General features: G+C 42.4%; 1 protein-coding gene across 1 annotated transcript; it reads left to right on the top strand.

The window, feature by feature from the left end:
- The first annotated feature begins 310 nt into the window (after positions 1 to 310).
- Positions 311 to 27,574, top strand: ZRSR2 (zinc finger CCCH-type, RNA binding motif and serine/arginine rich 2). Its single transcript, XM_077889159.1, has 11 exons — positions 311 to 700; positions 1,146 to 1,225; positions 5,164 to 5,242; positions 8,616 to 8,724; positions 8,927 to 9,013; positions 12,382 to 12,420; positions 13,040 to 13,158; positions 18,499 to 18,712; positions 23,661 to 23,716; positions 24,497 to 24,606; positions 26,939 to 27,574. The coding sequence occupies exons 1-11, from the start codon at positions 660 to 662 to the stop codon at positions 27,370 to 27,372; spliced, it is 1,368 nt and encodes a 455-aa protein (XP_077745285.1). The 5' UTR covers positions 311 to 659; the 3' UTR covers positions 27,373 to 27,574.
- Positions 27,575 to 27,882: the final 308 nt, after the last annotated feature.

Here is a 27,882-nt window from a genome sequence, read left to right as displayed (position 1 = left end):
TGCCATTCCCACCCGGGAATCTCGCCGTTACCTTCCTGAAAACTCAGGCATCAGAAAGTTCTCCCTGAATCCCCGGTGGCCTGTTAAGTAAACTACGTTCCCTCTACCATATTTATCAATGTGTCGGTTCTTTTGTGCCTCTAGACAGCACATTCCTTGGGAGCAGAAGTCAGGCGTTTACAGCCCAGGTGTTGGGTTTCCCTTCTGAGGTAGCAGGTACGACGAGAACGGGGCGGAGTCTGGAGTTCGTCTGAGGGGCTGATAGGTGGGCCCGCGGAAGGCGAGTGACGTAGTGGGACGAGGTTTCGTGAGTGGATGGGAACGAGAAAGAAATGGGACTTTAACTTCCTGGCCACAAGACAGACTGCTATGGTGTGGGGGCAGGCAGTGATAAGGCAGTGGGGGAGCGCTAGGAGGGAAGAATTACTTTCAGGGACACGAAAGAATTTTCGGGAAGAAGACATTTGTTGGTGGGCGTTCTGGAAGACTACCCGCCCCCCGGAACCTGGCGTCTTCCGTACTTGGTCCTCCCCGGCGGAGGCACGCTCCCCCCCCCGACCCCCCCTTGCGCCTGCGCGCGGCCGCGCCCTTGCTCTTAATCCCGCCTCTTCCGGCCACCCCTACGGGTGGGGTGCTGGGGGTGTGGTGGCCCTGGCAAGATGGCGGCTCCCGAGAAGATGATGTTTCCGGAGAAACCAAGGTAAGCTGGGTTGGGGGGGTAATGAGCCGCTGAGAAGACGGGACGGGGCCAGCCGAGCCTGGTGATGAAGGATGTGCAAGCCGGAAGGAAAGGGGAGCTGGGCCAAGCAGGCGAGGCACTGCTGCCGCTCGAGCCCTCCCCTTGATGCACCCCGGACTGTCAGGGGCGCCTGTGGGCTGAGGTAATCCGAGGAGGTGAACAGGTGGCGGAATGGAAAAGACCTGCCGGCTGGTCATGGAATGGCGAGGCGATAGTGAATACGTGTTCCGTAATTAAAGCACGGGAAATAAGAATTCACTCCCGGGCACCGGAGCGATTTCCTGTCACTCAGAGCGGCTAGGGGGCGGGAGGCGACGGGGGGGCGACGGGGGGCGCGTGAGCACGCTCTGGCAGCGGCGCAGGTGCGGTCAATTGACGCTAGTGTGTGCCTGTTTCAATTTTCCAGCCACAAAAAGTACAGGGCTGCCCTGAAAAAGGCGAAACGAAAGAAACGACGGCAGGAACTGGCTCGATTGAGAGACTCAGGTAACCGGCTCCTTAGCCCGTTTTCTGTGTATGAAATTGCTCTCTCCGCTCCCGTCCTAACTTGAAGCCCCAGTGCCAGAGGAAGCCAAGTACTGACCTGCTGAAAAATCGCTGCGCCTATTGCCTTCCAAATAAAGTGATCTTAGACCCATTTCACAAACGATATTAAAGTACTAAAGGGGGAAAGACGTCATGGTAAATCAATCCCTGATTGTGTGTATTTATGAAGTATCTGGTATTACCGGTGCAGACATCATGAATTACAGCAGCTAGCACAGCCCTTGCACATAGTAAGTATTCAGCGAATATCTTCATCTAAAACCAGCAGGACTTGAGGGGTTTACACATTTTGCAAATTTTTCTCAAACTTCAGTAACATGGGAGACCCTTTGACTCAAATTATTATTGTCATTTAAATATACACAAGCATAAAACCAGATATGAAACTCTTATTAGACTATAAAACAATACATGTACAGGTTATAAAGCCAAGTGAAATTACACATCCAGTAAAATTCAAATTTAGATTAATGTAACATTAGGAATGAGGTAAAACAAGCTTACAGCATGAATATGGTACTGAGTGGAGTTGGGAGTGCCACTACTGTTGCCCTCTGGTTATTTGCCAGTTGTTTTTCCTATTAAAGTGCTTGTGGCACCTTCATCTGTACTGGCTATGGTATCATTTATCCTTCACGTGTCAGAATCTAACAAATATATATTAAACCTGCCTGTTTAATACAGCAAAATTAGTACTAATTTACAAAATTATATATTAGTTATAAATGTGGATGGAAGCACTGAAATCGCACAGCAGTACTGTGTTATGTTTGCATCTAGACTATCCAGGCAATCCTCAGACCTTTTTATTTATTTTGACATATAACTGATTACTTTGTAATGATTTGGTACTTGTGTACATTGCAATAATGTATCTAGACAATTCTTACAGTCCACAGGCAAGGGCCTCAAGTAACCAGTATTCAGTATTCACTAGCCATGTGAAACATAGTTGTAGACATGTTAATTACTTTTTGATTATTTTTAGAAGCGATACTTGGAATATTTAGAATGGGAGGAGCAGGGTGTTTACCTGTGACCTGTTACCATCTCTCTTTTATTCAAAACTGGACCACTAAAGGCAGGACAAAGCATCAGGGATAAAAAACAAAAGGAAAAAAGAGTAGGTTGCAGTTATTGATGCCCTTGGTGTCTGCGCCCCCCCTTCCCCTCAATAATCTTAGCTACCTTTTTTAACTTAGCCTGTGTTTTTCCAATATAACTTCTTTTTTAACTTCTTAATTATTTTCTCCCCTGTTCTAAATCCTAGAACTATTGTTTGTATTGTGTTGAATTTTTTTTCCCCTTTTGACTTCACAGAGTGCTTTCAGAGTGAGCCTTTGTGGAGAGGTGTGGGTGGGATCATGTCCTTTGGCAGTCTAGTCAGTTGAAGAATGCAGTGACTGCATCAGGCTTATACAGCTAATGGCAGATCTAAGTCTAAGTACTTGTCTCTGGACTACTGCTCCTACTTTGGCCCACTCCAACTCCTAATTATTTACTCAGTGGTGCTTCGTGAATAGTGTGGCCTACCAAACATTGCTGTTCATTGTAGCACACATTGGATGGGCAACCAATACCCAGAAGGCTAGAATAGGGACATAGTCTATAAGAATTGCTGTAAGACCAAGTTGGAAAATGAGTGGTAGGAGTTTCTGGAATTTTGACCTCATTTGCAGATAGCCTCTTTAGCATCCAGTTCTACTCGAAATAGCTTGTGATGAGCTGCCTTGTCAGAAATTAAGGTGACATTAAGAATAAAAATCAAAAAAAAAAAAAAAAGAATAAAAATCAAGTTGCATGATTCTAATACATATGATTGTATGTATGATACAATTAGGTATACTATACTTACATGTGTCTTTGCATATATTTGTATGTATGTGTAGAGCAAATGCTATACCTGGTACTGTTAGTGATCACCTCTAAGGAGTGTCAGCTTGGTTTTGGGAGGATGGAGGGGTTGAGTGAGTCAGACAGATATTTTTGAGTAGCAGCTATGCCAGGCACTGTCTAGTTTATGGGCATATCTCTGTAAGTCAATCATAGGCCCTATGCCAGGTTCTCTCGAAGGTCCTTTATGTACATTAGCTCATTTAATAATCTGAATAATTAGATTTTATTCTGTGTGAGTTAGAACTTACACTAAATTTTTTTTAACCTATTTTGATTTCAGATGCTGAGATAATAAAGTTTATTTGCTTAAGAAAAGTAAATTGTAATTACCTAGGACTGGGAGTGCCTTTGATTAGAACTATACTCAACATACATGACAGACAGAAAATCTTTTTCCTTTAACCCTGAGATCTTCTGTTATATTTCCTTCACTTCAGTTTTCCTCCTTTTCCCCCCAAATTTAAATTTGGAATAGGAATCTATATTATATATGTATAATAATATATATAATTATTATACTAAAAATATTTTCCCGGGATGCCTGGGTGGCTCAGTGGTTGAGCATATACCTTTGGCTCAGATCGAGGTCCTGGGATCGAGTCTTGCATCAGGCTCCCCAGGGGAGCCTGCTTCTCCCTCTGCCTATGTCTCTTCCTTCTCTCTGTTTCTCTCATGAATAAATACATAAAATCCTTTTAAAAAATTAAAAAACAAGAAATAAAAATATTTTCCTGTGTTATTTTGAAAATGTTCCAGTGTACAGAAAGTTGAAAAAATGGTAAACATTCATGAACCCATTATCCAGATTTGCCAGTGTTAATGTTTTGCTTTACTCCCTATATAGATGGATACATATGTCCATATTTTTTCTGAACCCTTTGCATGTCAGTTGCCAATGTCATGACCTCTCACCCCTAAATACTTCAGCCTGCATCTCCTTAGAATAAGGAGCACTATATCAGACTTGTAGCCAAGCAAAGGAACAACAATTCAGTGGTGTGAGATGCAGGCCATACTTGACCTTGCTCAAAACAAGACTGATGGGCAGCCCCGGTGGCTTAGCGGTTTAGCACTGCCTTCGGCCTGGGTTGTGATCCTGGAGACCCCCGGGATCGAGTCCCACATCGGGCTCCCTGCATGGAGCCTGCTTCTCCCTCTGCCTGTGTCTCTGCCTTTCTCTCTCTCTCTCTCTCTGTGTGTCTCATGAATAAATAAATAAAATCTTAAAAAAAAAAAAAAAAAACAAGACTGATTATTGTCAAAAGCTCAAGCCAGTTGTCTGGTGGAATGCCCTGCATTCTGGAGTAGCCTGTCTTCTCCTGATTAGCTTCAAGTTACACTCCTTATGGCAAATACTACAAAACCGATGCTGTGTACCTCTCATTACCCACATCAGGGAGACTATGATGTCAGGTCGTTCTACTCTTAGTATTGCTGCAAGTGGTCAAAATGTTGCCAATCATCTGGCTCCCTTGTATAGAATGTTTCCCCTTTGTAATCAGTACTTACATGTGGGCTGGTGTTTTGCGATGGTGCAAGTAAATATCTTCTTCCCAATAAGGTTTTATCCAATGTTTTTAGCATTTTTTAAAAAATCAGTTCTTACTGTGGGGGTTGCAAAAATGATGACTTTTTCTACTACAGTCTTTCTACATTTTTTAGTTGCCATTCTTCTGTAAAGATGAATGTTCCTTTTCATAGCCCATTGCCTTTTTGAGAATCCCTGTAGAACCACCATTTTTTAATTTTTTTATTATTTTTATTTTTATTTTTTTTTCGATTTTTTAAATTTAATGTGTTATCTACCATTATTCTTTTCGGGTTTCACAGTTGTTTCAAATTTAGTTGGTTGGAGCCCTTCCTATTAGAAGGCTTTAAAAACATTCCTACCATAATTGTAAAGATTAGATTTTATCTTTTTTTTTTTAATCATTGGTTTTACAATATTCAGCTCATTTAATGAAACATTTAAATTCCCTTAGGACTCTTACAGAAGGAGGAAGAGGATGCTTTTATTGAAGAACAACGCCTAGAAGAAGAGAAGCTGTTGGAGATAGAGAGGTCAGCAGCGATTGGAGCACTTCTCATGAACTCAGTTTTATTTGAAGTCTTGGGGCGCCTGGGTGGCTCAGTTGGTTGGGCATCTGACTGTTGATCTCAGCTCAGGTCTTCATCTCAGGGTCGTGAGTTCAAGCCTGGTGTTGGGCTCCACATCCAATGTGGGGAAAAAAAATTGAAAAAAGTAAATATTAAAAGTCCTTATGAACTAGTTTGGGTCTTCTTTATAACACCTATTAATTTATACTCGGTATTTTTACAATTCTATACAAAGTTGCCATGAGTATCCATTCTTATATATCTTTGGTAACTGCCCAGTTGTTACCTCAGGAAAATGTCTAGAAGTGAAATTGTTGGGATCATAGGATAAGTACCTGTAAACTGTTGGTGGTTGGGTAGAAAGGCCATCCCAGTTGCAGCTCTTCCAGCAGTAAATTGAGGTGCCCGGATTCCTATACCTTCTTTACTCAAACTGGGCATCAGTTTTTAAAACTCCTGTAGTGAAAAGATGCATTTCATTGTTTCAAATGTACATTTCTCAATTAGTAAGTTTGTGTATTTTTGAATATATCTCATTACCTATTTTATATTTCTTAAGTCTTGCAGCTTTCTCTTTTGGGATACACTGTTTTAAGTTTGTTATGTAAGCAAGGTTATTACTGATTAAGGGTATTATTAACTCTTTATTAAATGTGTGATGTATTCTTTTCATATTTGTCATCAGTCCTAACTTGACTTAATGGCATTACTTACTGTAATTTGTTTTTCACGTCATCAGCTTTCATCTTGATACCTGACCATGGTATATGGACTGTAAAAGGCCTCCTCCATCCCAAGATGATGAAAATCTTCTAATTTTTCTCTTACTATTTTTCAGGGGGTAGGGTTTTTTTTTTTTCCAGTAGTGCACAATAAGGTGAATGTGCTTAATGCTACTCAACCATGCACTTAAAAATGGTTAAAATCCGAAATTTTATGGTATGTAAATTTCACCACAATAAAAAAATATATTTGAACAGGAGTAAAAAAAACTTTATAGATGCTCTCTAGCTGTTTAGTAGGGAATGTGGTTTCTTTGCATGTAATTCACTCCCGTTCTCCACCTAAGCACATAAACAGGTGCAGTCAGCAAAACTGCCAAAAGAAAATGTACTAGCGATTGAAAACATGGAGTTGATGAGCCAGAACTGCATTCCAGTCCTGGCCCTGCCACTTACTGGCTGTGTCCAAGTTGCTTATCCCCCTAAGCCTTAATTTCCTCCTCTTAAATATGGAGACAAAATGGAAATAAAATCAGTCCTAGTACCTGCTTCATGGAATTGGGGAGATGAAATGAGGTGGCAATTTTATGCACTTAACATCATGTTAGTATATAGGAGGTGCTGTAAATAACTCTGGTTGGTCCAGATTTCTGTGATGATGAGGATGACATTTATGGTATGAAATAAGGGAGTCATTTTTTTGGTTTCTCATTTATTTGCAGTTCTTCTTTTCAATCAGATAACCCCATCTTTGTGTTCCTTTGATCTTTGTTCCTGCACAAGTTACATGATAGTATGTCGTTGAAAAGCAGGAAAATTAATTGTGGAAATACTGTATGGCTTTACATACTGCCTTGAAGCAGAGGTATGGCATCAGAGAATAACACAGGCAGACGTTAAAGTCGTGAGAACAGGTTGTATTCCATTACCCCTGACTGTAGGGGCAAGAGTAGAGCCCCATTCTGATTTGTGCAGGGGCCCTGGAGAAATAGAGAGGTGGGGAAGTATCAAGGGTTGGTCCACGTAAACGGGACTAGGCCAGCTGTGTTTGTTAGCAGGCAGATAGGGAAGTTCGCATCCTAGCCTTTCACAGACACTGGGACACAGGCCTTGTCTTTCTTAAAGGGGACATTTCCCAGTAATGGCTCCCAGGTCCTTGAGACAGACTTATTCATAATTAGAAGCCTTTTTTAGTAAATGCTCTATGAAAGGAAGGGCAGGGGCCTATGATCCTGTGTTAGCTAGAGCAGATAGTCCATTTTCCTGGCAGCTTTGAGCTCTCTCAGCTTTGAGCTCTCTGGGGCAGGCATTTTAACGAGGGTGAGGAGGAGGGGCTGGGGTCAGGGATCAGCCGGAGGACACAGCCTTGCTCTTTGCTGGGCTGGAAGCCATGCTAGAGTTTCCTCAAGTCCTCCTAGTGCAGGGGTTTTGGTGGAGCCATGCGAGCAGAGTTCTACAGTTTTAGTTCTTGGCAGTATATTCAGGTTATTAAATTTTAAAGTGTGTAACATTTTGTTCTTTTGAGGTCTTAGATTTATATGCACTTTGGTTCGGTTTATATATAATTAATATGTTCCTCAAAAGGTTTATAAATCAGAGTTCTACACACTGAAATATCTATACATAACCTACAATGTGCACAGGAACATTGACCTCTGCAGTGTGCCTGCCTGTACCATGGTTAAAAGATGTGTTCCTAGAAATGAAATATATTTTCCCATAGGGTATTTGAAATTGTGAATAGGTTCCCCGGCCATACATAAAATTGTATTTAATGCCTAAAGTTGCTGAAGTGATACAGAGCCATTTCTTGTAATTCAATTCCCTTTTACAAAATAAGTGGGAAAATGCAATCTAGGTTCTAAACACCTGATTGGCTTTTCAACTTTTGAAATGTAACCCATCTTTCAATTAGAAACTTGTGATATTGGATGTCTGAGATGCTTGCCATTTTAAGATAAGATCTGCTTATAATTGGTCATTTTAAAAAGTAAATTAGACACCTGTTAATTTATTTGTATGACTCCTTGTCATCTTCAAACCCCTAGCTTTCTTTGTTTTAAAGACAGGATCAGATATAGTTTTATATTCCCTTCTTGGAGCACTTTAGGTGTTTGGGGACAAGCTACAGGAGGCTCTTACCTGTCTAGAGGAGCAGTGTGAAGATAGAGGGCAGTAGATGCTGGGTTTTCAAAGTGCCGCAGTCTGACATTTGCTGCTTGTAAAATGCATAGAAGAGGAAGGGTAGGACCTCCTGAACGTGAAAAGCTAGATGGTGCTTTGAGATTTGTTGGCGTCTTTATCGACACCTAAACATCACAATGGTCATCCTAAAGAGAGAGTCATAGTGTCCTTGTTCTACATAAAAGATGTCATGGATAGGAAATATAGAAGTGGTGATTTTCACCTGTTAACCCTCTGGGAAGAGAGCTAGTGAGGTAGTGTTTTTCTGAGATCACTACTCATAGCCTGTTCCTCTTATCCCTCCACTTAACTGCTTTCTAGAAAATCTTTCATGATACCTTAATCATTCTCAAATATGTCATTTTGCTATCATTGTATGTAACTGTAAATTAGTGCTCATTTCTTTTTTGATTATATCATTACATTGATAGGCAAAAATTACATGAAGCGTGGTTGCTTCGGGAGCAGAAGGCACAAGAAGAATTCAGAAGAAAGAAGGAAAAGGAAGAGGCGGCTAGAAAACGGCAGGAAGAACAAGAGGTAGGAGGTTAATCAGATGGCCAACTAACTAGTTAACTAAAATAGCTCTTAGGAGGAGTTATAGATCTTGAACTTAACAAAAATGGATATTAGCCATTTCACCAGTGTTAAAGTTTTTCATTTATCTGCCCTGTATGTTAAGTGTTTTTGGAAAGTGAATGACAAGAATTACCTTTCCTTTTCTCTCTTTTTTCCGGTAAAGAGAAAGTTAAAGGAAGAGTGGGAAGAGCAGCAGAGAAGAGAGAGAGAAGAGGAGGAGCAGAAGCTGCAGGAGAAGAGAGAAAGAGAGGTGATTCCTGTCACAGGAGGATAAACGCACTGCGTATCCTCACGGTGCACAGATATGCTGTTGGGTGGGCTGCAGAGTAAGCTGCAGGCATCACAGGGTTGGGGCTTCGTTTCCCTGTTTAGGCAGGGTCCTGCGTTAACACAGATACACACTAGAGTTTCCTTATCTCCTCTTTGGGTCTGTGCAGTGGCAGATACCTTAAATTAAGGTTTTCCTTCAGCTTCTTCCACTTCCCCTTTATACCAGGGATTGGCAGACTTTCTCTGTAAAGGCAGAGAGTCAATATTGTAGGCTTTATGGTGAATATGGTTTCCATTGCAAATATCCAGCTCTGTTGGTGGGTTATGAAAACAGCCTTAGATAATATGTAAATAAATGGTTGTGGCTGTGTTCCAATTAAACTCTATTGGTTTTATTTTGAAAAACAGGCAGCTGGCCCTGCTTTACACTTTGTCCCACTCTTGGGCCAATGTTTTTTTGCTCTAGCTCTTGACATTCACACCAAAGTGTTTCTCTGAGGTTCCATTGTATATGGGCTGACCCACTTACAGAATATTTTGTGTCATGTCCACATTGACTTAGTCAGTAAAACACTTAACTGTTTATGACATGTCAGCAAGAATGAATTGACCAAAAAGAATCAGGAATTACCATACTGAGGAATTAGGAAATATTTTTTGTTGCTAAATCTTGACTTCTTTTCCAACTTGGCTATAAAGGCCGTTGTAGCTAACACATAGTCACTTATTTAAAAAAAAGAATCTATAAGGTATATGTACAATATCTTCCAGGATCTTTTAAAGAATGCTTTGGTTTATTTTGCTGCTATTCCTTAACATAGTGTATTTATTTCCAAGATCCCACAGCTCATCATTCCTTGACTGATTCATCAGGATGTATCTTTTCTCTCATATTCCCAAGTTTGAATAGCATAAAAGTGGGTAGTTAATCACTTCATCATGGAATAAAATGCATTTGTCTATATCTTAGTCATGTTAAATCCAGCACAAGTTTTTTTTTTAAAGATTTATTTATTCATTTTAGAGCATGTGTGAGAGAGAGAGCATGTGAGTAGGGGGGAAGGCTAGAGGGAGAGAATCTCCAGCACATTCCCCACTGGGTATGGAACCTGATGTGGGGCTCAATCCCATAACCCATGAGATCAGGACATGAGCCGAAACCAAGAGCTGGACACTCAGCTGTGATTGAGCTACCCAGGCACCCCTGCAGTGCAAATCTTTAACACCCTCATTTGAGCGCTGCATTATAAGATTTTTTTTTTTTTTTTTTATGATAGTCACAGAGAGAGAGAGAGAGGCAGAGACACAGGCAGAGGGAGAAGCAGGCCCCATGCACCGGGAGCCCGACGTGGGATTCGATCCCGGGTCTCCAGGATCGCGCCCTGGGCCAAAGGCAGGCGCCAAACCGCTGCGCCACCCAGGGATCCCGAGCGCTGCATTATAGATGAGGCGAGGCCATGCTAATGTTTTAGGGGGCAGGGAAATTGTTGGGAGCTTGTCATTTTTTTATAGAGTAATTGATTCCCCCCGCCCCTTTTTTTTAAAGATGCTATTTGTTTATTCATGAGAGACACACACAGAGAGGCAGAAACATAGAGGGAGAAACAGGCTCACTGTAGGGAGCCCGATGTGGGACTTGATCCCAGAACTTTGGGATCATGCCTTGAGCCAGAGGCAGACATTCAATCGCTGAGCCACCCAGGTGTCCCTCGATTCCCATTTTAACAGAGTGTTCTCAATTGAGGCCTTTGTGGCATCAGATTAAAGTTAAGCCTTATAAAAAAGCACAGGCTTTTCTTTCAAAGGAAGACAAGTGAGACCTTATGGAGAGGCAGGTAAGATAAAGTAGGTTCTAAGCATGTATAAAGGGATATGCAGTCATGTTTCTACTGTGTGCTAGATACTTCTCTAGTAGATAGAGATAAAGCAGTGAAAAATACAGTCCCTGCTCTCCTTGAGTTTTTGAGATGGGGAGCCAGATGAGTAAGCAAAAAAGATAATTTTAAGTGCTATAAAGAAATAAACAGAGTCATGTGATAGTGGGGTAGGGATGTGTACTTCTTTAAATTGCCTGGTCATGGAAGACTTGTCCAAGGAGCTGAGGTTTGAGCTGACACCTGAGTGCAAAAATGTTGGGGAAAGGGGTTCAGGCAGAGGGAAGAGGCCTGAGCATGGAGCTGAAAAGATGTCAGGATGCCTGAATCTTGGAGACCAAAGGAGAGAGTGTTGGGTGGTGAGGGAAGGGGTCAGGAAGGTAGGCAGGGTCAGATCATGTAAGGCCTCCTAGACTGGAAGGAGGAGTTTGCGTTTTATATTGTCATGGGAAGCCATTAGCAGGGTTTTTAAGCAGGGTTTGACTTCACTTAATTCATGTCTATACCCTTAACAGATCATTCTAACTTTTGTATAAAGACAGGTCAGGGGGGTGGAGAACAGGAGCGGTGACCAAGGAGACAAGAATGGAAATAGAGTGACCAGTTAGAAGACTGCTGTTCCAGATAGGACATGATGGTGGTTTGGATGAGGGCAGTGCTTAGTTAGGATAAGTTTACAGATGTGAGGTGTATGGTTGAACAGACAGGGAGGGGAAGGAAAAGGAGAGGAATTCCAGTTCTTCTTTTTAGGTTGTTAGTCCAAACAAGGGGGCAAACGGCAATGTCCTTTATGGAGATGTGGGGTGTTCAGGTGATTGGGGGTGGAGAAGAACCAGATTTGCCTGGTGAGCATGTTAAGTTAACCAGGGGTCCTGGTAGCGTTCTCAAGTACGCAGCAAGGCAGAGGAGTCTTTTATGTAATGCTTTAAGGGGCTAGGGAAGAGAAGTCTGTCAAGAATAATTTAAAACTTGTTTAAATGACAGCTCAAAATTTACTGGCACATTGTAAGACTTCCTTTGCCTTACCGAAAAGTTTGATCTTTTTCATCAACCCGAGTTACTGCTGTTCATGTCATACTTTAATATCTGTTACGTGTTGATGATGTTTGATCTAAGCATTGCATTTTATAATAATTCTCTGATACTATATCACTCATTTTAAAAGCTAGAATGTGGTATATATGAGCAAATATGCTAAGTATTACTGTTAACTGAAACTATTATAAGACTGTTTTGCAATGGGAGCTAATAAATGTCCTATTTGAATAAACAGTCTCAGCTATATGTCCTTTGAAAGCTTTTCAGAAGATCTGTGCTGTAGAAAGCAAATTAGAACCTGAAACCTTTGATGTGTGTGGGGTTTTGTTTTTGTTTTTATGTTTTTAATTGTTACAGAGATTCTTAACCAGAGAAACCAGACGTGACATTCCTGACTTGCAGGTTTTCATTAGTCCTATGTTTGCACCATTTGTAGGAAGCTGTGCAGAAGATGCTGGAGCAGGCTGAAAATGAGGTATTTTCAAATCTTTCATTCAGAATTAGAGATCAGTGAACATTTCTTTAAAAACGGTTCTTCCAGTATAATGTTAATTTTGTGGTAAGCTATTTAGGTCACATCTGAGTATCAGAATCACTTTTGTAGCTCTGCGATTTTTACAGCAGCAACAACAGCAGCAAAAGTTTTTTGATGAGCAAAAGCAAATGGTATCAAGTTACCTCTCTGGACTGTATTATTTATAGTCCTTACAGTGTGTGTGAGCAGCATCACACACTGTTGTCCTGAAATAAATGGTTTGACTTGCTACAGAGCAACTTTGGTCTCTCTCAGGGGTGGTTCCCTGACAAGTCCTTTGACCTCATTCAGAATGGCTGGGCAGAAGGGAGACCTCGGTGACAGTTCCTGGTAGCCACAGTGACTGACGCCTGATGATGGGCGATGACTGGGAGCCAGGAAAGACACGGTGCATGTCTCCGGGCAATTGTTCGTGAAGTTTGGATTGCCTGTTATGACCTAAATGTATATATTCTTAAATCTATTTTTTATTTTTGGCCAAAATATTTGCATACATTTTAAACATGGAGTTCTTCATGGATTTTTACACCACCAATAAAGTCACGGTTATTTTCAACAGTTGGAAAATGGTGCCACATGGCAAAACCCAGAACCACCCATCGACTTAAGGATAATGGAGAAAGATCGAGCTAATTGTCCATTCTACAGTAAAACAGGAGCATGCAGATTTGGAGATAGGTAACTAATTTTGCTTTATCGGGTCAGAATTCAGTGGATCACAATGTCGAGGTTGTTCTCTTTGGGGGTGCAGCACGGGCTTGAGTTTGAGAGGTTCCCAGTCAGGTATCTGCTGCTTTCTTGCTGCTTCTCCAGTCACATTGCTCCTCCTGTACATGTTCCCTGGGTAGGCTCAGCCTAGTTCTCTGATAGGGCTTCCTTTGCATTCCTCTACAGCTTCATGAAGACCTTGTCCTTTTTGTTTTCTTCCTGTGCTTGCATGAGTCCACGTGGGACAATTTGGATGGAGAAAGAACATATTTCAAGAGACCGGAGCAGCTTGGCTTTATTTATTTTTATTTACTTATTTTTGAGTGGCCAACACCATGCACAGAAGAGACTTAAAAAAATTGGCATGCCCAAGGCTATCTGTGAAAGACAGGACCCGAGTGAATGAGGAAAAGTTTTCTCATTCCCCATTCTCAGTCTGTTTGCTTGGACTCAGGAACAGAGCCTGGGTGCAAAAACTGACTTAAGCAGCTGTCAGTTGGGGAGAGTTACTTAAGCCTTCTGAGCCTTAGTTTCCTCATCTGTAAAATGGGGATGAAAAATAGTCTCTCCTTTTGGAGGAGTTTGTGAGGCTGCAAGGAGTGAATGCAGGGCAAACCCAGACACCGTGCCAGGCATATGGCAAACACTGTCCCGAGTGTTGGCTGGTATTTTCATTTTGTTGTGGTTGTCCTTATTCTCTGAGGCACTCGGCTGGCTGCCTCTTTTGGCTCCGTGTTTTTGAAACAAGCCATTCACATGGAGAACTAAGTGTCGGTTCATTCGTTTAGCAAATATTTATTTATTTATTTATTTATTTATTTATTTATTTATTTATTTATTTATTTAAAGATTTTATTTATTTATTCATGATAGTCACACAGAGAGAGAGAGAGAGAGGCAGAGACACAGGCAGAGGGAGAAGCAGGCTCCATGCACCGGGAGCCCGACATGGGACTCGATCCCGGGTCTCCAGGATCGTGCCCCGGGCCAAAGGCAGGCGCCAAACCGCTGCGCCACCCAGGGATCCCTTTAGCAAATATTTAAATCCTTACTATGTGCCAGGCATTGGTGATGTTTATCATTTGGCTTATTAATGAATGAACAACTCAAAAAAAATGAACAACTCAAAAGTTGAAAAATAATTTATGATAGTCTATCCAAGACAAAATCTGGTGATTACTAAGCATTTTGCAGAAAACATCTAATTGTTTCTTAGGATCCTATTAATCCTGAAAGGGACGTGAATAGGCAGATTCATATGTATGTAATGAGAAAACTCTGTGTTTTCATTCATGTTATTTTATTCATAAAATTAACCATGCCATGAGTTTCATGTCCTTCTTTGAAAATATAAACTTGCTCTCTCTTCCTCTTATTTTTCTTTTTGAAGTTAAGCCCTCATGCCTTTTTATATTTTTTAAGAGCAGTGGTTCTCTTTTTTTTTTTTTTTTAAGTTATACTTGGATTTTCATTTTTTTCTTTATTTATTTATTCATGACAGACATGGAGAGAGAGAGGCAGAGACACAGGCAGAGAGAGAAGCAGGCTCCATGCAGGGAGCCTGACGTGGGATTCAATCCCGGGTCTCCAGGATCACACCCCCGGCTGAAGGCGGCGCTAAACCGCTGGGCCACCGGGGCTGCCCAAGAGCAGTGGTTCTCAACCCAGGTGCACATGAGAATCCTCTAGAAAGCTTTAAAAAATGTATGTCCTACCTCAAGTTGAGGAAATCTCTGAGACGCAGGCAGCCTTACTTTTGAAATGTCCTCTGGTGTTTCTTGTGTGCCCTAGGACTGAGAGCCCCTAATGCAGGCTGCGTAGTTCCTTTTATGGTTCATGACTAGGGTTGTGTAAAGTCAGAATATCTGTGAAAGGATTCATAGGATGTGGTCAGTAGTGAAAGCCTCCTCTTGAGGAACTGGGAACTAAGGAAAGAAGAAGAGACTTTATTCCCCTTTTTACCTTTAGAAGTGTTTCCTACACTTAGGCTTAGTTCATCAAGAAATAGTAATCATTGGCATTAAACACCCCCCAGCAAAGAAAACATGGGAAGTACCTGCGAAAGACAATGGGGACTCAGTATAAATTCACATCTGTGTGGGTAGGTTTTCTAGCTGCAGGTTTCCTCCTTTATGATGTATCTCCAACATTACCTTGAATCTTAAGACTGTGGTCATCAGATTCTAAATTCCCCTGTGGATGGGCATGAACGAGAGAAGGGGGTGTATCCTGAAGGGTTTCAGGACATCCGTGGGCAGTGTGTGTTTGTGGAAAGGAGAAGAGTCCGTCAGGTGCTCACACAGCCCTGAGAGTCATTCCAAGGACATAGTGACAGTGAGCAGGTTAGTTTGGGAACATTTCATATTTTCATAGGCATGTGAAATTTCACTATCACTGCCATCAAAGTATGAGAGCAGTTTGGTATTTTCATCATTCGGGTGATGAATTGTGAAATACAATTCTATGAAATGAGCAGTTACAAAATGCAGCACCATCCTTTCAGACAACAACAAGACTGTTCCCCTCTTAGAGAGAGCCATGCTGACTTGCTCCAGGATCCTACAGCTGTTGTTTTCTGTTAAGGCTTGTCACATCATCAGACAGATACTTCATCACCGAAGTGTTTCTTTGGTGGTTCTGTTTTTGTCATGAGTCCACAGGTCAATTCTAGAACCTTTCTGGAGCTGATACTTCTGGAGTCACAGCTTTGAGGGGGAGTTCCGGGTTTTTTTATTGTTGTTTCACCCTCCTGAAAACATGATCACTGATGAAAGGTAAAACTTACATATCAGGATAGCTATTTTAACTCACTGGTTTCCAGAAGTGATTTAAAGAGGGCTCATAATCTATTGCACTAAGTGTAGTGAAAGACATGGAAAGCAAGGAAAGGAGGAGAAAGTGAGTTATTGTGAGTGTGCAGTACACCTGGCACTGGATTGTAACACAGCCCAAGAGGAAATTTAGTTCTTACCAAAAAGGAAGAATGTGTGGTATCTCTGGAAAGACAGATTTTCCAGGCATTAGGTTCTATATCTTTCTCCCATGCAATACTGTGTAAAGACATTGAGGAAGGAGGTAGGCCATAACTTCGATAGATGTCTTATTAACAGCTGCTTACATAATTTTCCCTGAAAATGTTCTCACAGAGACCTTCAATAAATGATTGCAGCCTCATTTCAGCATGTATCTTGAAATCTGTGAAGGACAAAGGTAGTGGGCAACTCGAGAGCTCCCTCAAGAAGAGAAAAGGGTATAGTGGGTTAGCTATGCCCAAAGGGGCATCTGGAGACCACACGGTTCAGTGGCTGACCTTGGGCTAGGGTGATGTCTTAACTGTGATTTCATGGCAATCTTAACTTGATTCAAGTTATCTGCATCTTAAGTACATAGCATGGCCTAAACCAGGGGTTCCCAAACATGGCTGACCTTCAGGATCAGGTGGGGAGTTACTTTGAAAATATGGTTCCCCACCCTGAGGTCTTGACAGATGGTTTGGGACAGAACCTCAGAAATCTCGGTTCTTTCCAGGTGATTCTGGGAACCAAACAGGTTTGGTATCACACCTTTAGATTGCCTTCCCAAATACCTCTTGCCTTAGCCGACTTCTCAGGAGGGGCTGTAGTAGGGCTAGCCCTGAGTATACACAGATTGTGCGGACTGTCTCCAAGCCAAGTGGGGATTTTCCCTAAACAGGGACTTGGGCCCTGGGCCAAACTCACATGCTCGTTTGACACTCTAGGAATTAGAGCCAGGTTCATTCAGATATAATAATCCCACGAGCAGAATTTTAACCCTGTTAAATTGGTTCCATGTTTAAATCTGTCTGTGCTTCCTACTTGTAAAATTTGGATTTGCTAACACTTGTGGTCAGGTTGAACTTTCACTCTTTGTGCAGTTGGTAGCTATATTTGGGAAGATGGATCTATCACAAGGTTGCTACTGAATCATCTAGGAGGGTCCTTTGGAAAGTAGAACATTTCACATTCCTGGACACTGCACATGTCTGAGCTGGGTGCGGTGTGCGGGGGGGCACTCTGGGTGCGTTGTCTCACTGGGCGCACAGATGTCAGTTTATAGACATGGGAAGTGAGTGGGAGTTAAACGTTTAGTCATTTCACAGTAATTGATTTTGCTGACACTTGCCTTATTCTTCAGCTTCTTTTCTTCCTTATTTCTGGGGATTGCTTTTTTTCCTAAAATTTTTGCCTTAACCCATTTTTTAATAACTAGAAACCTAATCAGGAAAATCCGGTGATTTGGAACCTTGAACTACATTTTCTCTTCCTTCTCCTTTTCAGAGAGGGAAGTAAATAAAGTAAACCCCTGTAGAAGACTTAAATTACTCACATACAACCTGGTGTGGCGCACTTTAAACTCTGAAAAGAAAATCGTTCTTCCTAATGCTTAGCCTCCATTATATGGGAAGTCTGTGCATCATGTCGTATGATGGACAGGCACTAGACTGTAGCTTAACCCCGCCTTCCCAGCCCCCTCTTACCAGCCAGGTGCCCTGGATAAGTGTGCTGCTCTAGGCCTCTGCTTCTCTCTTTGCAAAGTGGGGAAGATGCAAGCCCTGACTGTCCTAACAGGCTGCAAGGATCAGAGGAAGAAATAGAAAAATGCCATGATAACTATGAAATGCTGTGTGTACACATGTGAAATTGAAATATTCCATTAGCTCGAAACTCGTAGGTTACCCTGTTCTTTAAGCATTGAGTTAGTTGAAGATTGTATAGAACCAGGATTGTATTGTTCTCACCTTCCTCCTGAGTCCCACATATGGTATCCTTGTGCCCGTCACCCCAGCCTGTCATGTCAGTGGACCTTTCCTCCTATGCTTTTACATGTGTAACACTTTGGGAACTTCATCAAAAGGCAGCCAAATGGCATATGGACATGGAAGTAATTCCCAACTTGACATCTTAACGAGAGCAGATCTATTGGTCAGTTTCAGTGTTACACTTTGACATCTGAATGGGGTTTATTATCTTGCAGTGAAGAAGAGAGACTTGTAGAGAAGTCTCTCAAAGTTTAAAGGGAGTTTTTTTCTTAAAGATTTATTTATTTTATGGGAGAGAGTGAGAGACAGAGAGAATGAGAGAGAGCATGAGTAGGGAGGAGAGGAAGAAGCAGGCTCCCCACTGAGCAGGGAGCCTGACGCAGTGCTTGATCCCAGGACCGCAGGATCATGACCTGAGCCAAAGGCAGACGCTTAACCAGCTGAGCCACTCAGGTGCCCCTAAAGGGAACTTTTGATGTACAATTTCTAACTCTTGGAGTGCTGCATTTAAGTTCTCCTTTCATATGCAGGTGTTCACGTAAACACAATTTCCCATCTTCGAGCCCCACACTTCTTATTAAAAGCATGTTTACAACGTTTGGGATGGAGCAGTGCAGAAGGGATGACTATGACCCAGACGCGAGCCTAGAGTACAGTGAAGAGGAAACCTACCAGCAGTTCCTGGACTTCTATGATGACGTGCTTCCGGAGTTCAAGAACGTGGGGAAAGTGATCCAGTTCAAGGTGGGTGTGCACGATGCACATGAAGAAGGGGACTGCTTCACTTCCCACCAAAGTGCCCTAGAGGACATGAGCGCTAGGGCACAGGCTGTCTGCCTGGGCGGGGCGTGTGTGATGGTGCAATGCCTGGTCCAAAGTTGGGCGCCCGGGTTCTCAGTAAATGTGACTTCCTTCTCCCTTTCTACCACCCCTCACTGCTGATACGGTAGAGGGACTACATGAAATCAGAACTGCGTAAGGTCCTGCAGATAGGCATCCCACCGTTCATGTAGAGGCTGCATATGACGGAGAAGGCAGCTGTCCCTTCCTTTGTAGTGGGTCTCACCTAGAGCTGCAGCGTGCACAGTGTAACACCCCTCCACTTACTGAGTTTGCCTCATGATAATGGCACTTGCTTGCACCTTCCACCCCAGGTACTAATTCATTCTGGAGCTACCCAAGAACAGAAACCTTGATTCCTTCTTTTGACATTGTTTTTATTCATTCAGTACTGAACATAGTGTTCCCCAAATTGTGGCTTGTGATGCAGCATACCGGCTGAAAAGGAGCCTTTCAGAGTACACAGTTATTGGAAAACATTCCTCAAGGCACGAATAAAGGCAGAGGTACTAGTAGCTGCTCTTGGGACCCTCGGGCTCGAATCCTAGCATAGTGAGGCCTCCCACTTTGTGACTTGATCAGATCCAAACCGGAATGATTTTGCTATGGTAGGGTGGGGGAAATGCCCCATAATTTGAAGGGGGAAGAAAAAAAGGAATAAAATCATGACTTTTTTTTCCTGCAAGTTAGCAATGACGGGAAAGTTGGAACAGCCAGGAAACAGCAGAGCGACTGCTAAGCATCAGCACTCATGAAATGCAAAGCTGTACTTAATGTACAGTGAGTTCACAACTGTTTTTTTTTTTAAGATTTTATTTATTAGAGCACGTGTGCACACACACAGGGAGAGGGAGAAGCAGACTGCTGAGCAGGTAGCCCGATGTGGGGCTCGAACTCAGACCCTGAGATCAAGAGTCGAGCATTCTACCCACTGAGATGGCTAGGTGCTCCTCTAATTCCACTCTTTAAATTTTTTTTAAGATTTTATTTATTTGACACAGAGCCCAAGCAGGGGGAGCAGGAGAATGAGAAGCAGGCTCTCCGCTGAGCAGGGAGTCTGACACGCCTCAATCCCAGGACCCTGAGATCATGACCTGAGTCAAAGTCAGATGCTCAATTGACTGAGCCACCCAGGTGCCCCTGAGTTCCTAACTTTAAAAATCTTTTAAAATTTCTCTTTCCCTTTCCATTTGTGTTCCATGCACCTCCCGGTCTTCACACTGCTTCTCAGCACAAGCAGTGATCACTAGAGCCACAGGGCCAGCCCCGCATGGCACCATAGCATGCTGGGGGATCTGCATGGTTTGACTAGCTCTGTGCCTTTGCACATATCACTTTGCCTCTTCCTGCTTTTGCCTCGTCCCAAAAGGGAGGGCATTAGACTATATCAGTGGTTTCCCTCGTGGGGTCCTTACATTGTATTGCTTCTGTGAAGTCAGTGGCAGAGCTGCTTTCAAAACTTCCACCTGGTTAGTGGAAGTCACAGCATTACTTAGAACAGGCTGCACCTGCTAGCCACGGTGTGGTTTATTTATTTATTTATTTTAAAGATTTCATTTATTTATTCATCTACACAGAAAGAGAGGCAGAGACACAGGCAGAGGGAGAGGGAGATGCAGGCTCCATGCAGGGAGCCCGACGCGGGACCCGATCCTGGGTCTCCAGGATCACACCCCAGGCTGCAGGCGGCACCAAACCGCTGCACCACCAGGGCTGCCCCACGGTGTGGTTTATTGTTTTTTGTCCTTCGGTTTAGAATTTTATCAGCCAAGCTCATGCTAATCACATTGGCAATTTTACATGGACAGCTCTTTAGTAAATTCTTAATAAGAGAAGTTTGAAAACACTGAATTAATGGAAAATTAATGGGTCCTTGGGAACAACTGGATTAAATGATCTCTGAGGTCGCTGGTGAAACTGATGTGGTCTCCTAAGGCCTTTTTAGTCTTCAAGGATGATGTTATAAACTAGCATTCCTCGTCTTTCTAAGGATGATGTTATAAACTATCATTATGGAGTGTGCCTCTTTTTGAGTACTCTAACAAAAATACTGTAGAACAAATTTGTAACATTGTAGATTCATTTTGAAAATAAAAGCTGATCATTTGTATCAATATCTGAGGACCTTCTTATACCATTAAATAAAAACAAATCGGATTTGTCTATTTTTATTTATTTTAATTCCAGCATAGTTAACATACAGTGTTAGTTTCGGGTGTACAATATGGTGATTCCAAAATTCTTTTTTTTTTTATTTTTTATTTATGATAGTCACAGAGAGAGAGAGAGGCAGAGACATAGGCAGAGGGAGAAGCAGGCTCCATGCACCGGGAGCCCGATGTGGGATTCGATCCCGGGTCTCCAGGATCGCGCCCTGGGCCAAAGGCAGGCGCCAAACCACTGCACCACCCAGGGATCCCCTGATTCCAAAATTCTATACATTACTCAGTGCTCATCAAAATAAGTGTACTCTTCATCCTCATCACCTATTTCACCCAGCCCCCCTACCTACCTCCCCTCTGGCAAGCATCAGTTTGTTCTGTAGTTAAGAGTTTTTCAGCTTTTCGCTTTTTATTTGTTTTCTTAAATTCCACATAGGAGTGAAATCATGGTATTTGCCTTTCTCTGTCTTATTTTGCTTAGCATTATGCTGTCTAGCTCCATCCAGGTTGTTGCAAATGGCAAGATCTCATTCTTTTTTTATGGCTGAGTAACATTCCATTGTATATATACCACAACCTCATCCATCTATCAATGGGCACTGGGGCTATTGCTATAATTTGTCCATTGTAAATGATGCTGCTATACATATAGGGGTCCATGTATCCCTTTGAATTAGCATTTTCATTTTCTTTGGGTCAATACCCAGTAGTGCGATTACTGGATCATATGGTAGTTCTATTTTTAACTTTTTGAGGAACCTCCATGCTATTTTCCACAGTGGCTGCACCAGTGTGCATTCTCACCAACAGCACACCAGGGTTCCTTTTATTCTGCGTCCTTGTCAACACTTATTTCTATTCAATTTGAGCCATTCTGACAGGTGTGAGGTGGTATCTCATTGTGGTTTGGATTTACATTTCCCTGATGATGAGTGATGTTGAGCTTCTTTTCATGTGTCTGTTGGTTGTCTGTATTCGTCTTTGGAAAAATATTCATGTCTTCTGCCCATTTTTAATTGGATTATTTGGTTTTTGGGCTTTGAGTCATATAAGTTCTTTATATATTTTGGATACTGACCTTTTATCAGATATGTCATTTGCAAAAGTCTTCTCTTACTACACAGGTTGCCTTTTATTAGTTGTGTTGATTGTTACCTTTGCTATGCAGAAGCTTTTTATTTTGATGTGGTCCCAGTAGTTTATTTTTGCTTTTGTTTCCCTTGCCTCTGGAGACCTACCTAGAGAAATGCTGCTAGGGCCGATGTCAGAGAAATTACTGCCTGTGCTCTTTTCCAGGATTTTTATGGTTTTAGGTCTCACATTTAGGTCCTTAATCCATTTTGAGTTTATTTTTTGTGTATGGTGTGAGAAAGTGGTCCAGTTTCATTTTTTTTTTTTTTTTTTTTTTGCATGTAGCTGTCCAGTTTTCCCAGAAGCATTTGTGGAGAAGCTTTTTCCCATTGCTTAATCATTCCTCCTTTGTCATAGATTAATTGGCCATATAATCATGGGTTTATTTCTGAGCTTTCTGTTCTGTCCCATTGATCTGTGTGTCCAGATTTGTCATTTTTGAAGACAAATGATCAAATGCTCAGCCTAATAATAGGAACAGTGCTTATTAAATGAGATTATTTACACCTATCAGGTAAAAAATGATAAATTCTGTTAATACCAAGAGTGGGCAAGGATGTGTCAATTAGTAAAACCACTTCAGAAAGAAGTTTACCAATATCTAGTGAAGTTGAAGATACATGTGAACCTACAGACTGGCACACTAGTTCTGGTCATGCATCTTAGAAATCCTTGTATCCACAGAGACATGTTCAGGAATGCTGACTGCAGCACTGTTTGTTGAAAAATTGAAAGCACCTATCTAATGATGATAGTCCTCATTAGAGGAGTGGATAAATGAATTTGGTATTTTGATATACCCAGTATACAGTTCAAATGAGTCATGTTTATGTGATGATATTTGGAAAAAATGTAAAATATACTTTGTTAAAAATTTTAAATGTACAAAGCAGTCCTGTGCATTGTTTACCAATACATATATGGGTTTCTTTGCATACGTGTACATAAATATACCCATATATTCACATAAAGTCTACCCATATGTTTATAATAGATGTCTGTACATAACATGTATGATTCTATGCACAGATGTATGTGTATGTGCCTGTCTGTATACATATGGATATGCATGTTTGTGTCTGTGTGGATTGGTGCACGTATATTTGTTTGCATTTGGAATGTGAAGGATACACCAGCCTCAGGCTAGTTTGTGCTCATCCATGTGATGGGGAAGGGACGCTAGGCAGAAGGCTTTCAACTGGGTCTTTAATGTTTTGCATATTTAACCATTCTTAGTTGAAAATGGCAAGCGTTCATCTTGAAATTGGGTGGTTGATTTTTGTTCTCTGTATTTGTATGTACGTGTGAAGCATTTCACATTCATGAAAAACGAATCTGGATCAGCAGGCATCAAATAATTGGGGCCTGTAATGGTGTGGTGTGCTGAAGCATGCCTTAAATAGGCCTGGGAGTGGCATGGTAGCTGGATTTTGGAATCTTCAAATGTTAACTACTTTTGGTAGTGTTACCTTGGACAAAGTGCATTGTGATGACTGGAGGATTTCTTTTCCTCCTCCTTCTTTCTCCTTTTTTATGATAAATTCTTCATTGCTCCTTAGGTCAGCTGCAACTTGGAACCTCATCTGAGGGGCAATGTGTATGTTCAGTATCAATCGTAAGTATTCTGAACATAAATATCTTCACATTTTGTCACAGTGTAGTGTAATTATGTTGCCGTCTGGGTTTTTCCCACTAAATAGATGGCTTTCACGTGTGTGTTATTTTTAAAAATGTAATATTAAGAGCTGATAGAGATATCCAAAGGGACTTGAGAATGCATTTGCATTTCATGCATTGTATACTTAACATAGTTTTGAATCTTTTACAGTGGTTATTTTTTTTACTTACATAGTTTTCATAATTAAAATACAAACTGAAAAGGGAGTGGCTAGCATAGAGAACAGAAAAGGGTACATTGTAAAAGCCAGAAATCGAAGCCCCGAAGCCCCGTGTAATCTTGGTATGCCTTCGGCCCCCTAAGAGAGCAGTTGGTGTATCATTTCTGCTTGTCCTGCTGTTTGTCTGGGCCCCGCCGTGGCTAATGGGATCAATTAACCACTGTAATAAGAAAAACAGCAATCCTAGCTGAGAAAGGAGAGGCTCTGATGATGGGAAACACTTCTGCATTTTTAATGGTCCAATCTATTGGTTTAAGCAGTTTTGACTCCAGCCGATTTCCATGCATCAGAACCTCTCGGAGGGTTAGCAAAAAAGCATTCCTGAATAAATTGTGAGCTTCAGGAGCTTGAATGCTCTAAGGAGGACTCCCTAGTACAAAAGCAGTGAACTTGGTGGTCTGATGATAAACTAATAAGAAAGTTAATGAACAGTGGGGGTCATCTACATAATAGAAAGTTACTGTAAAATGCATCCTTTAATTTGTGTTTTTTTGAAGGGAAGAAGAATGCCAGGCAGCCCTCTCTCTGTTTAACGGACGATGGTATGCAGGACGGCAGCTTCAGTGCGAATTCTGTCCAGTGACCCGATGGAAAATGGCAATTTGTGGTAAAATACAACACGATGATTTTACCCCAGTAGTTCTGCTATTGTGTAAAGGGACATTTTTAAGGGAAAAAACCATTTTTTTAAAAAAAGTAGGCTCCATGCCCAGCGTGGAGCCCAGTGCGGGGCTTGACCCCCTCACCCTGAGATCAAGACCTGAGCTGGGATCAAGAGTCGGATGCTCAACCCACTGAGCCGTCCGGGCACCCTGAGAAGAGTCTCTTAAAGGGGCAAAACCTAGCTTGTGCCTCATGCACTAGACGAGCAGAGACCGTTACGTAAAGACCCTTGCATTTTAGGTCTGTAATAGAGCTTGTAGATCACGCTGTGGATGAGGTGGCTGCAGTCACGGCGTCTCCGTGACAGAGTTGGGGCTAGAATTCCCACCGTCTCATCCTCATCCCGAGCCCTCAAACTTCAGGAAGCCTGAGTTGTGTTTGCGGGAAGCTGCCTTTTCTTTGTGGCCACGTCAGAGATGACCTCTCCTCACGGGCTCCCCTCATGCAAGCTGGGTTTTCTCCCGTATCTCTATCCCTCGTGAATTTTCGGTCATCCCTGCCACCTTAAAACATGATGGCATTTCCTGCCTGGCTTGAAAGACATGTTTTGTGCAGTAGAGGTCGGCTGTAGCTGTAGGGTGTGGCCAGGGCGCAGTGAGGCTCACTCATCAGACTGTGGCCGCCGAGTCCAGAGATGAGTCAGTCCTCTAAGTAGCCAGCAATTCTCAAGGCCTTGTTATTTTTTTATTTCCGTCAGACGAGCTCAGCCAACTATTTATCGTTGAACTCTTCTGGAAACAGGGATGAAACTGTCCAGGCCTTAGGGGAGCACTTCTCTTACACTTTACTTTTCTTGGCTTTACATTTGCCTGCTTAAAACCTCTCATTAAACAAAATCCATAATTTACGAAGGCTTTATCTCTGGCAGCCTGGTCTTAATGGATGCCGTCACTTAAAAACCATTTATTGAAGGGGGCAAAACAAGAATTTAGAGTTCCTTGCTTTGGAGAGCAGAAGAACCATGACGTCTGAGGTTTGAGAGCTTGCGGGCTAAAAGAGCTGGAACTGGCGTTTCCCTGCCGGCGGTTATTTTTGTCAGTTCATGGGAACGCGGCGTGCCCTTTCGGTGAGGTGCTTCCGAGTGCGACACCGGCTCCCCCAAAGCAGGAGACTCTTTCACCTGTTTTTTTAAAATAACTTTGCTACTTTCCCTAGTAATTAATGATGTTGAGCGTCTTTGGTGCGTCCTCCTGATTGGCCATACGTGTGTCCTCCTTGGAGAGAGGCCTATTTAGATACCTTGCCCCTTGTTAATTAGGTTGTCCTTTTACCATGGGGTTTTACTCTTCCATCTGTCGAAGCCCCTTATTGCAGATATGATTGGCCGATATTCGCTCCCATTTTGTGGGTTGCCCATTCACTTTGACGATGTCCTGTGAAGTATAGAAGTCTATAATTTTGATGAAATCTGTTTTATCTTTTTTTTTTTTTTTTTTTTTTTTTGCTGTACTCTTGGTGTCATACCCAAGAATCCATTGCTCAGCCCAGTGTCATGAAGATTTTACTTGTATGTCTTCCTCAAAGAGTTGTACGGTTTCATGTCTTACATTTAGGACTCGGATCGATTTTGAGTTTTCGCATATAATGTGTGGTGTGGAGGTACTTCGCCTTTTTTTTTTTTTTTTGACCGTTTTACATATTTGGGGAATTGACGAACTTTAAAAAAAAAAAGTTTGAAAGCCTCAAGAGGACCACTAAGTTGTTCGGGTAGATTTCACCTTTGACAAGAATCTTCCGTACTAAAAGCACTTGGTAAATTTAAGAGCATGAGGCCAATGTTTACCATCTTCTCCTTAAAGTATAAAGAAAAAATACAAAGTCCTCCACTTCTGATAGGGCTCCCTTCTGGACAGTAGCTGTCCTGCCACCAGCACGCTGTCCAAGCGCTGTCCCGGGACTCCCAGGGGCTGGTGCTTCGGTGTGAATTAGGGATCTACACCGTCTATCAGTGGGACGGTGGAGCCCTCAAAACCCCCCGATGTGGTCACCATGCGTTCGGTCGGTCGCACTCCACACCCTCATCCATCCGGTCGGGGACCGGGATACTCGGCTTAATGAACACCTTCTGCTTTGTTACCGTTCACAGTGCCGTTTGTTAGAGTGTTTGAATGTTTTTGCAGTTCTGGGCACCAGAGCTATGACATCAATTTACATAAGCCGCTTTGAAATAATACGCAGGAGGAGATAGGTCTGTCACGTCCAAACGTCGGCGGTGTACCTTCTAAACTGGATAAAGGGCCAGCAGTAAATTCTATTTCCTCACTGTGCCGTTGCAGGTTTATTTGAAATACACCAGTGCCCAAGAGGAAAACACTGCAACTTTCTTCATGTGTTCAGAAATCCCAACAATGAGTTTTGGGAAGCTAACAGAGACATCTACCTGTCTCCCGATCGGACCGGCTCATCCTTTGGGAAGGGCTCGGAGAGGAGAGAGAGGACGGGTCACCACGATGAGTACTATGGGAGGCCACGGCGGCGAAGAAGCCCCAGCCCGGTCCACTCCTACAAGAGAAACGGGGAAGCCGAGAGGAAGAGGAGGAGCAGCCACCGGGGGAAGAAGTCTCACAAACACCTGTCGAGGAGCCGCGACGGGCCCAGTTCACGGAGCCGAGGCAGGAAGAGGGGCCGCAGCCGTGGCCGGGGCAGCCGGAGCCAGAGCTCCTCTAGGTCCAGGAGTCGAGGCAGGAGGAGGTCAGGCAGCAGAGACTGAACGATTCAGGGTTCCAAATGCAAATAAACTTACTTTATTCGTAACTGATTGTACACCGTCCGCCAGAACCCCACTTCAGGATACTTTTCTTCTCTGATAATTAGTGTGTTTAGAATAGAAAGCCTAGGCAATATCAAATGCACAGAAACCGTGAAAATCCCCTGTAATCCTAACCTTTAGCAATAAAGTTCACACTGGAGCATTGCTTGCGTCTTTTTTCCTCCTCTTACGCGTGTGTACACATTTTTTTAGCACCAAGATCATATATGGCTGCACTTGAATATGCTTTGCTTTTCCTACACAGAACCTCCTATTTCATCAAGTCTCTCATTAATTTTCTCACTGTGCGTGGACCTATCCATTAATTCAACCATACCCCTATTGTTGGATTTTAAAGTTACCTTTGATTTTGCACTATTAAAGAGTCCAGTGCTATAAACTGTCCAGTTGTGGATTTCCTTACTTTCACATATTTCTGACCATCTCCTTAGGATCAGTTCTATGACACCA

Source organism: Canis aureus, chromosome X (assembly GCF_053574225.1).
Source record: "Canis aureus isolate CA01 chromosome X, VMU_Caureus_v.1.0, whole genome shotgun sequence".
Lineage (NCBI taxonomy): Eukaryota > Metazoa > Chordata > Mammalia > Carnivora > Canidae > Canis > Canis aureus.
Note: the sequence above shows the minus strand (reverse complement) of the source record. Positions and strands in the feature narration are given on the sequence as shown.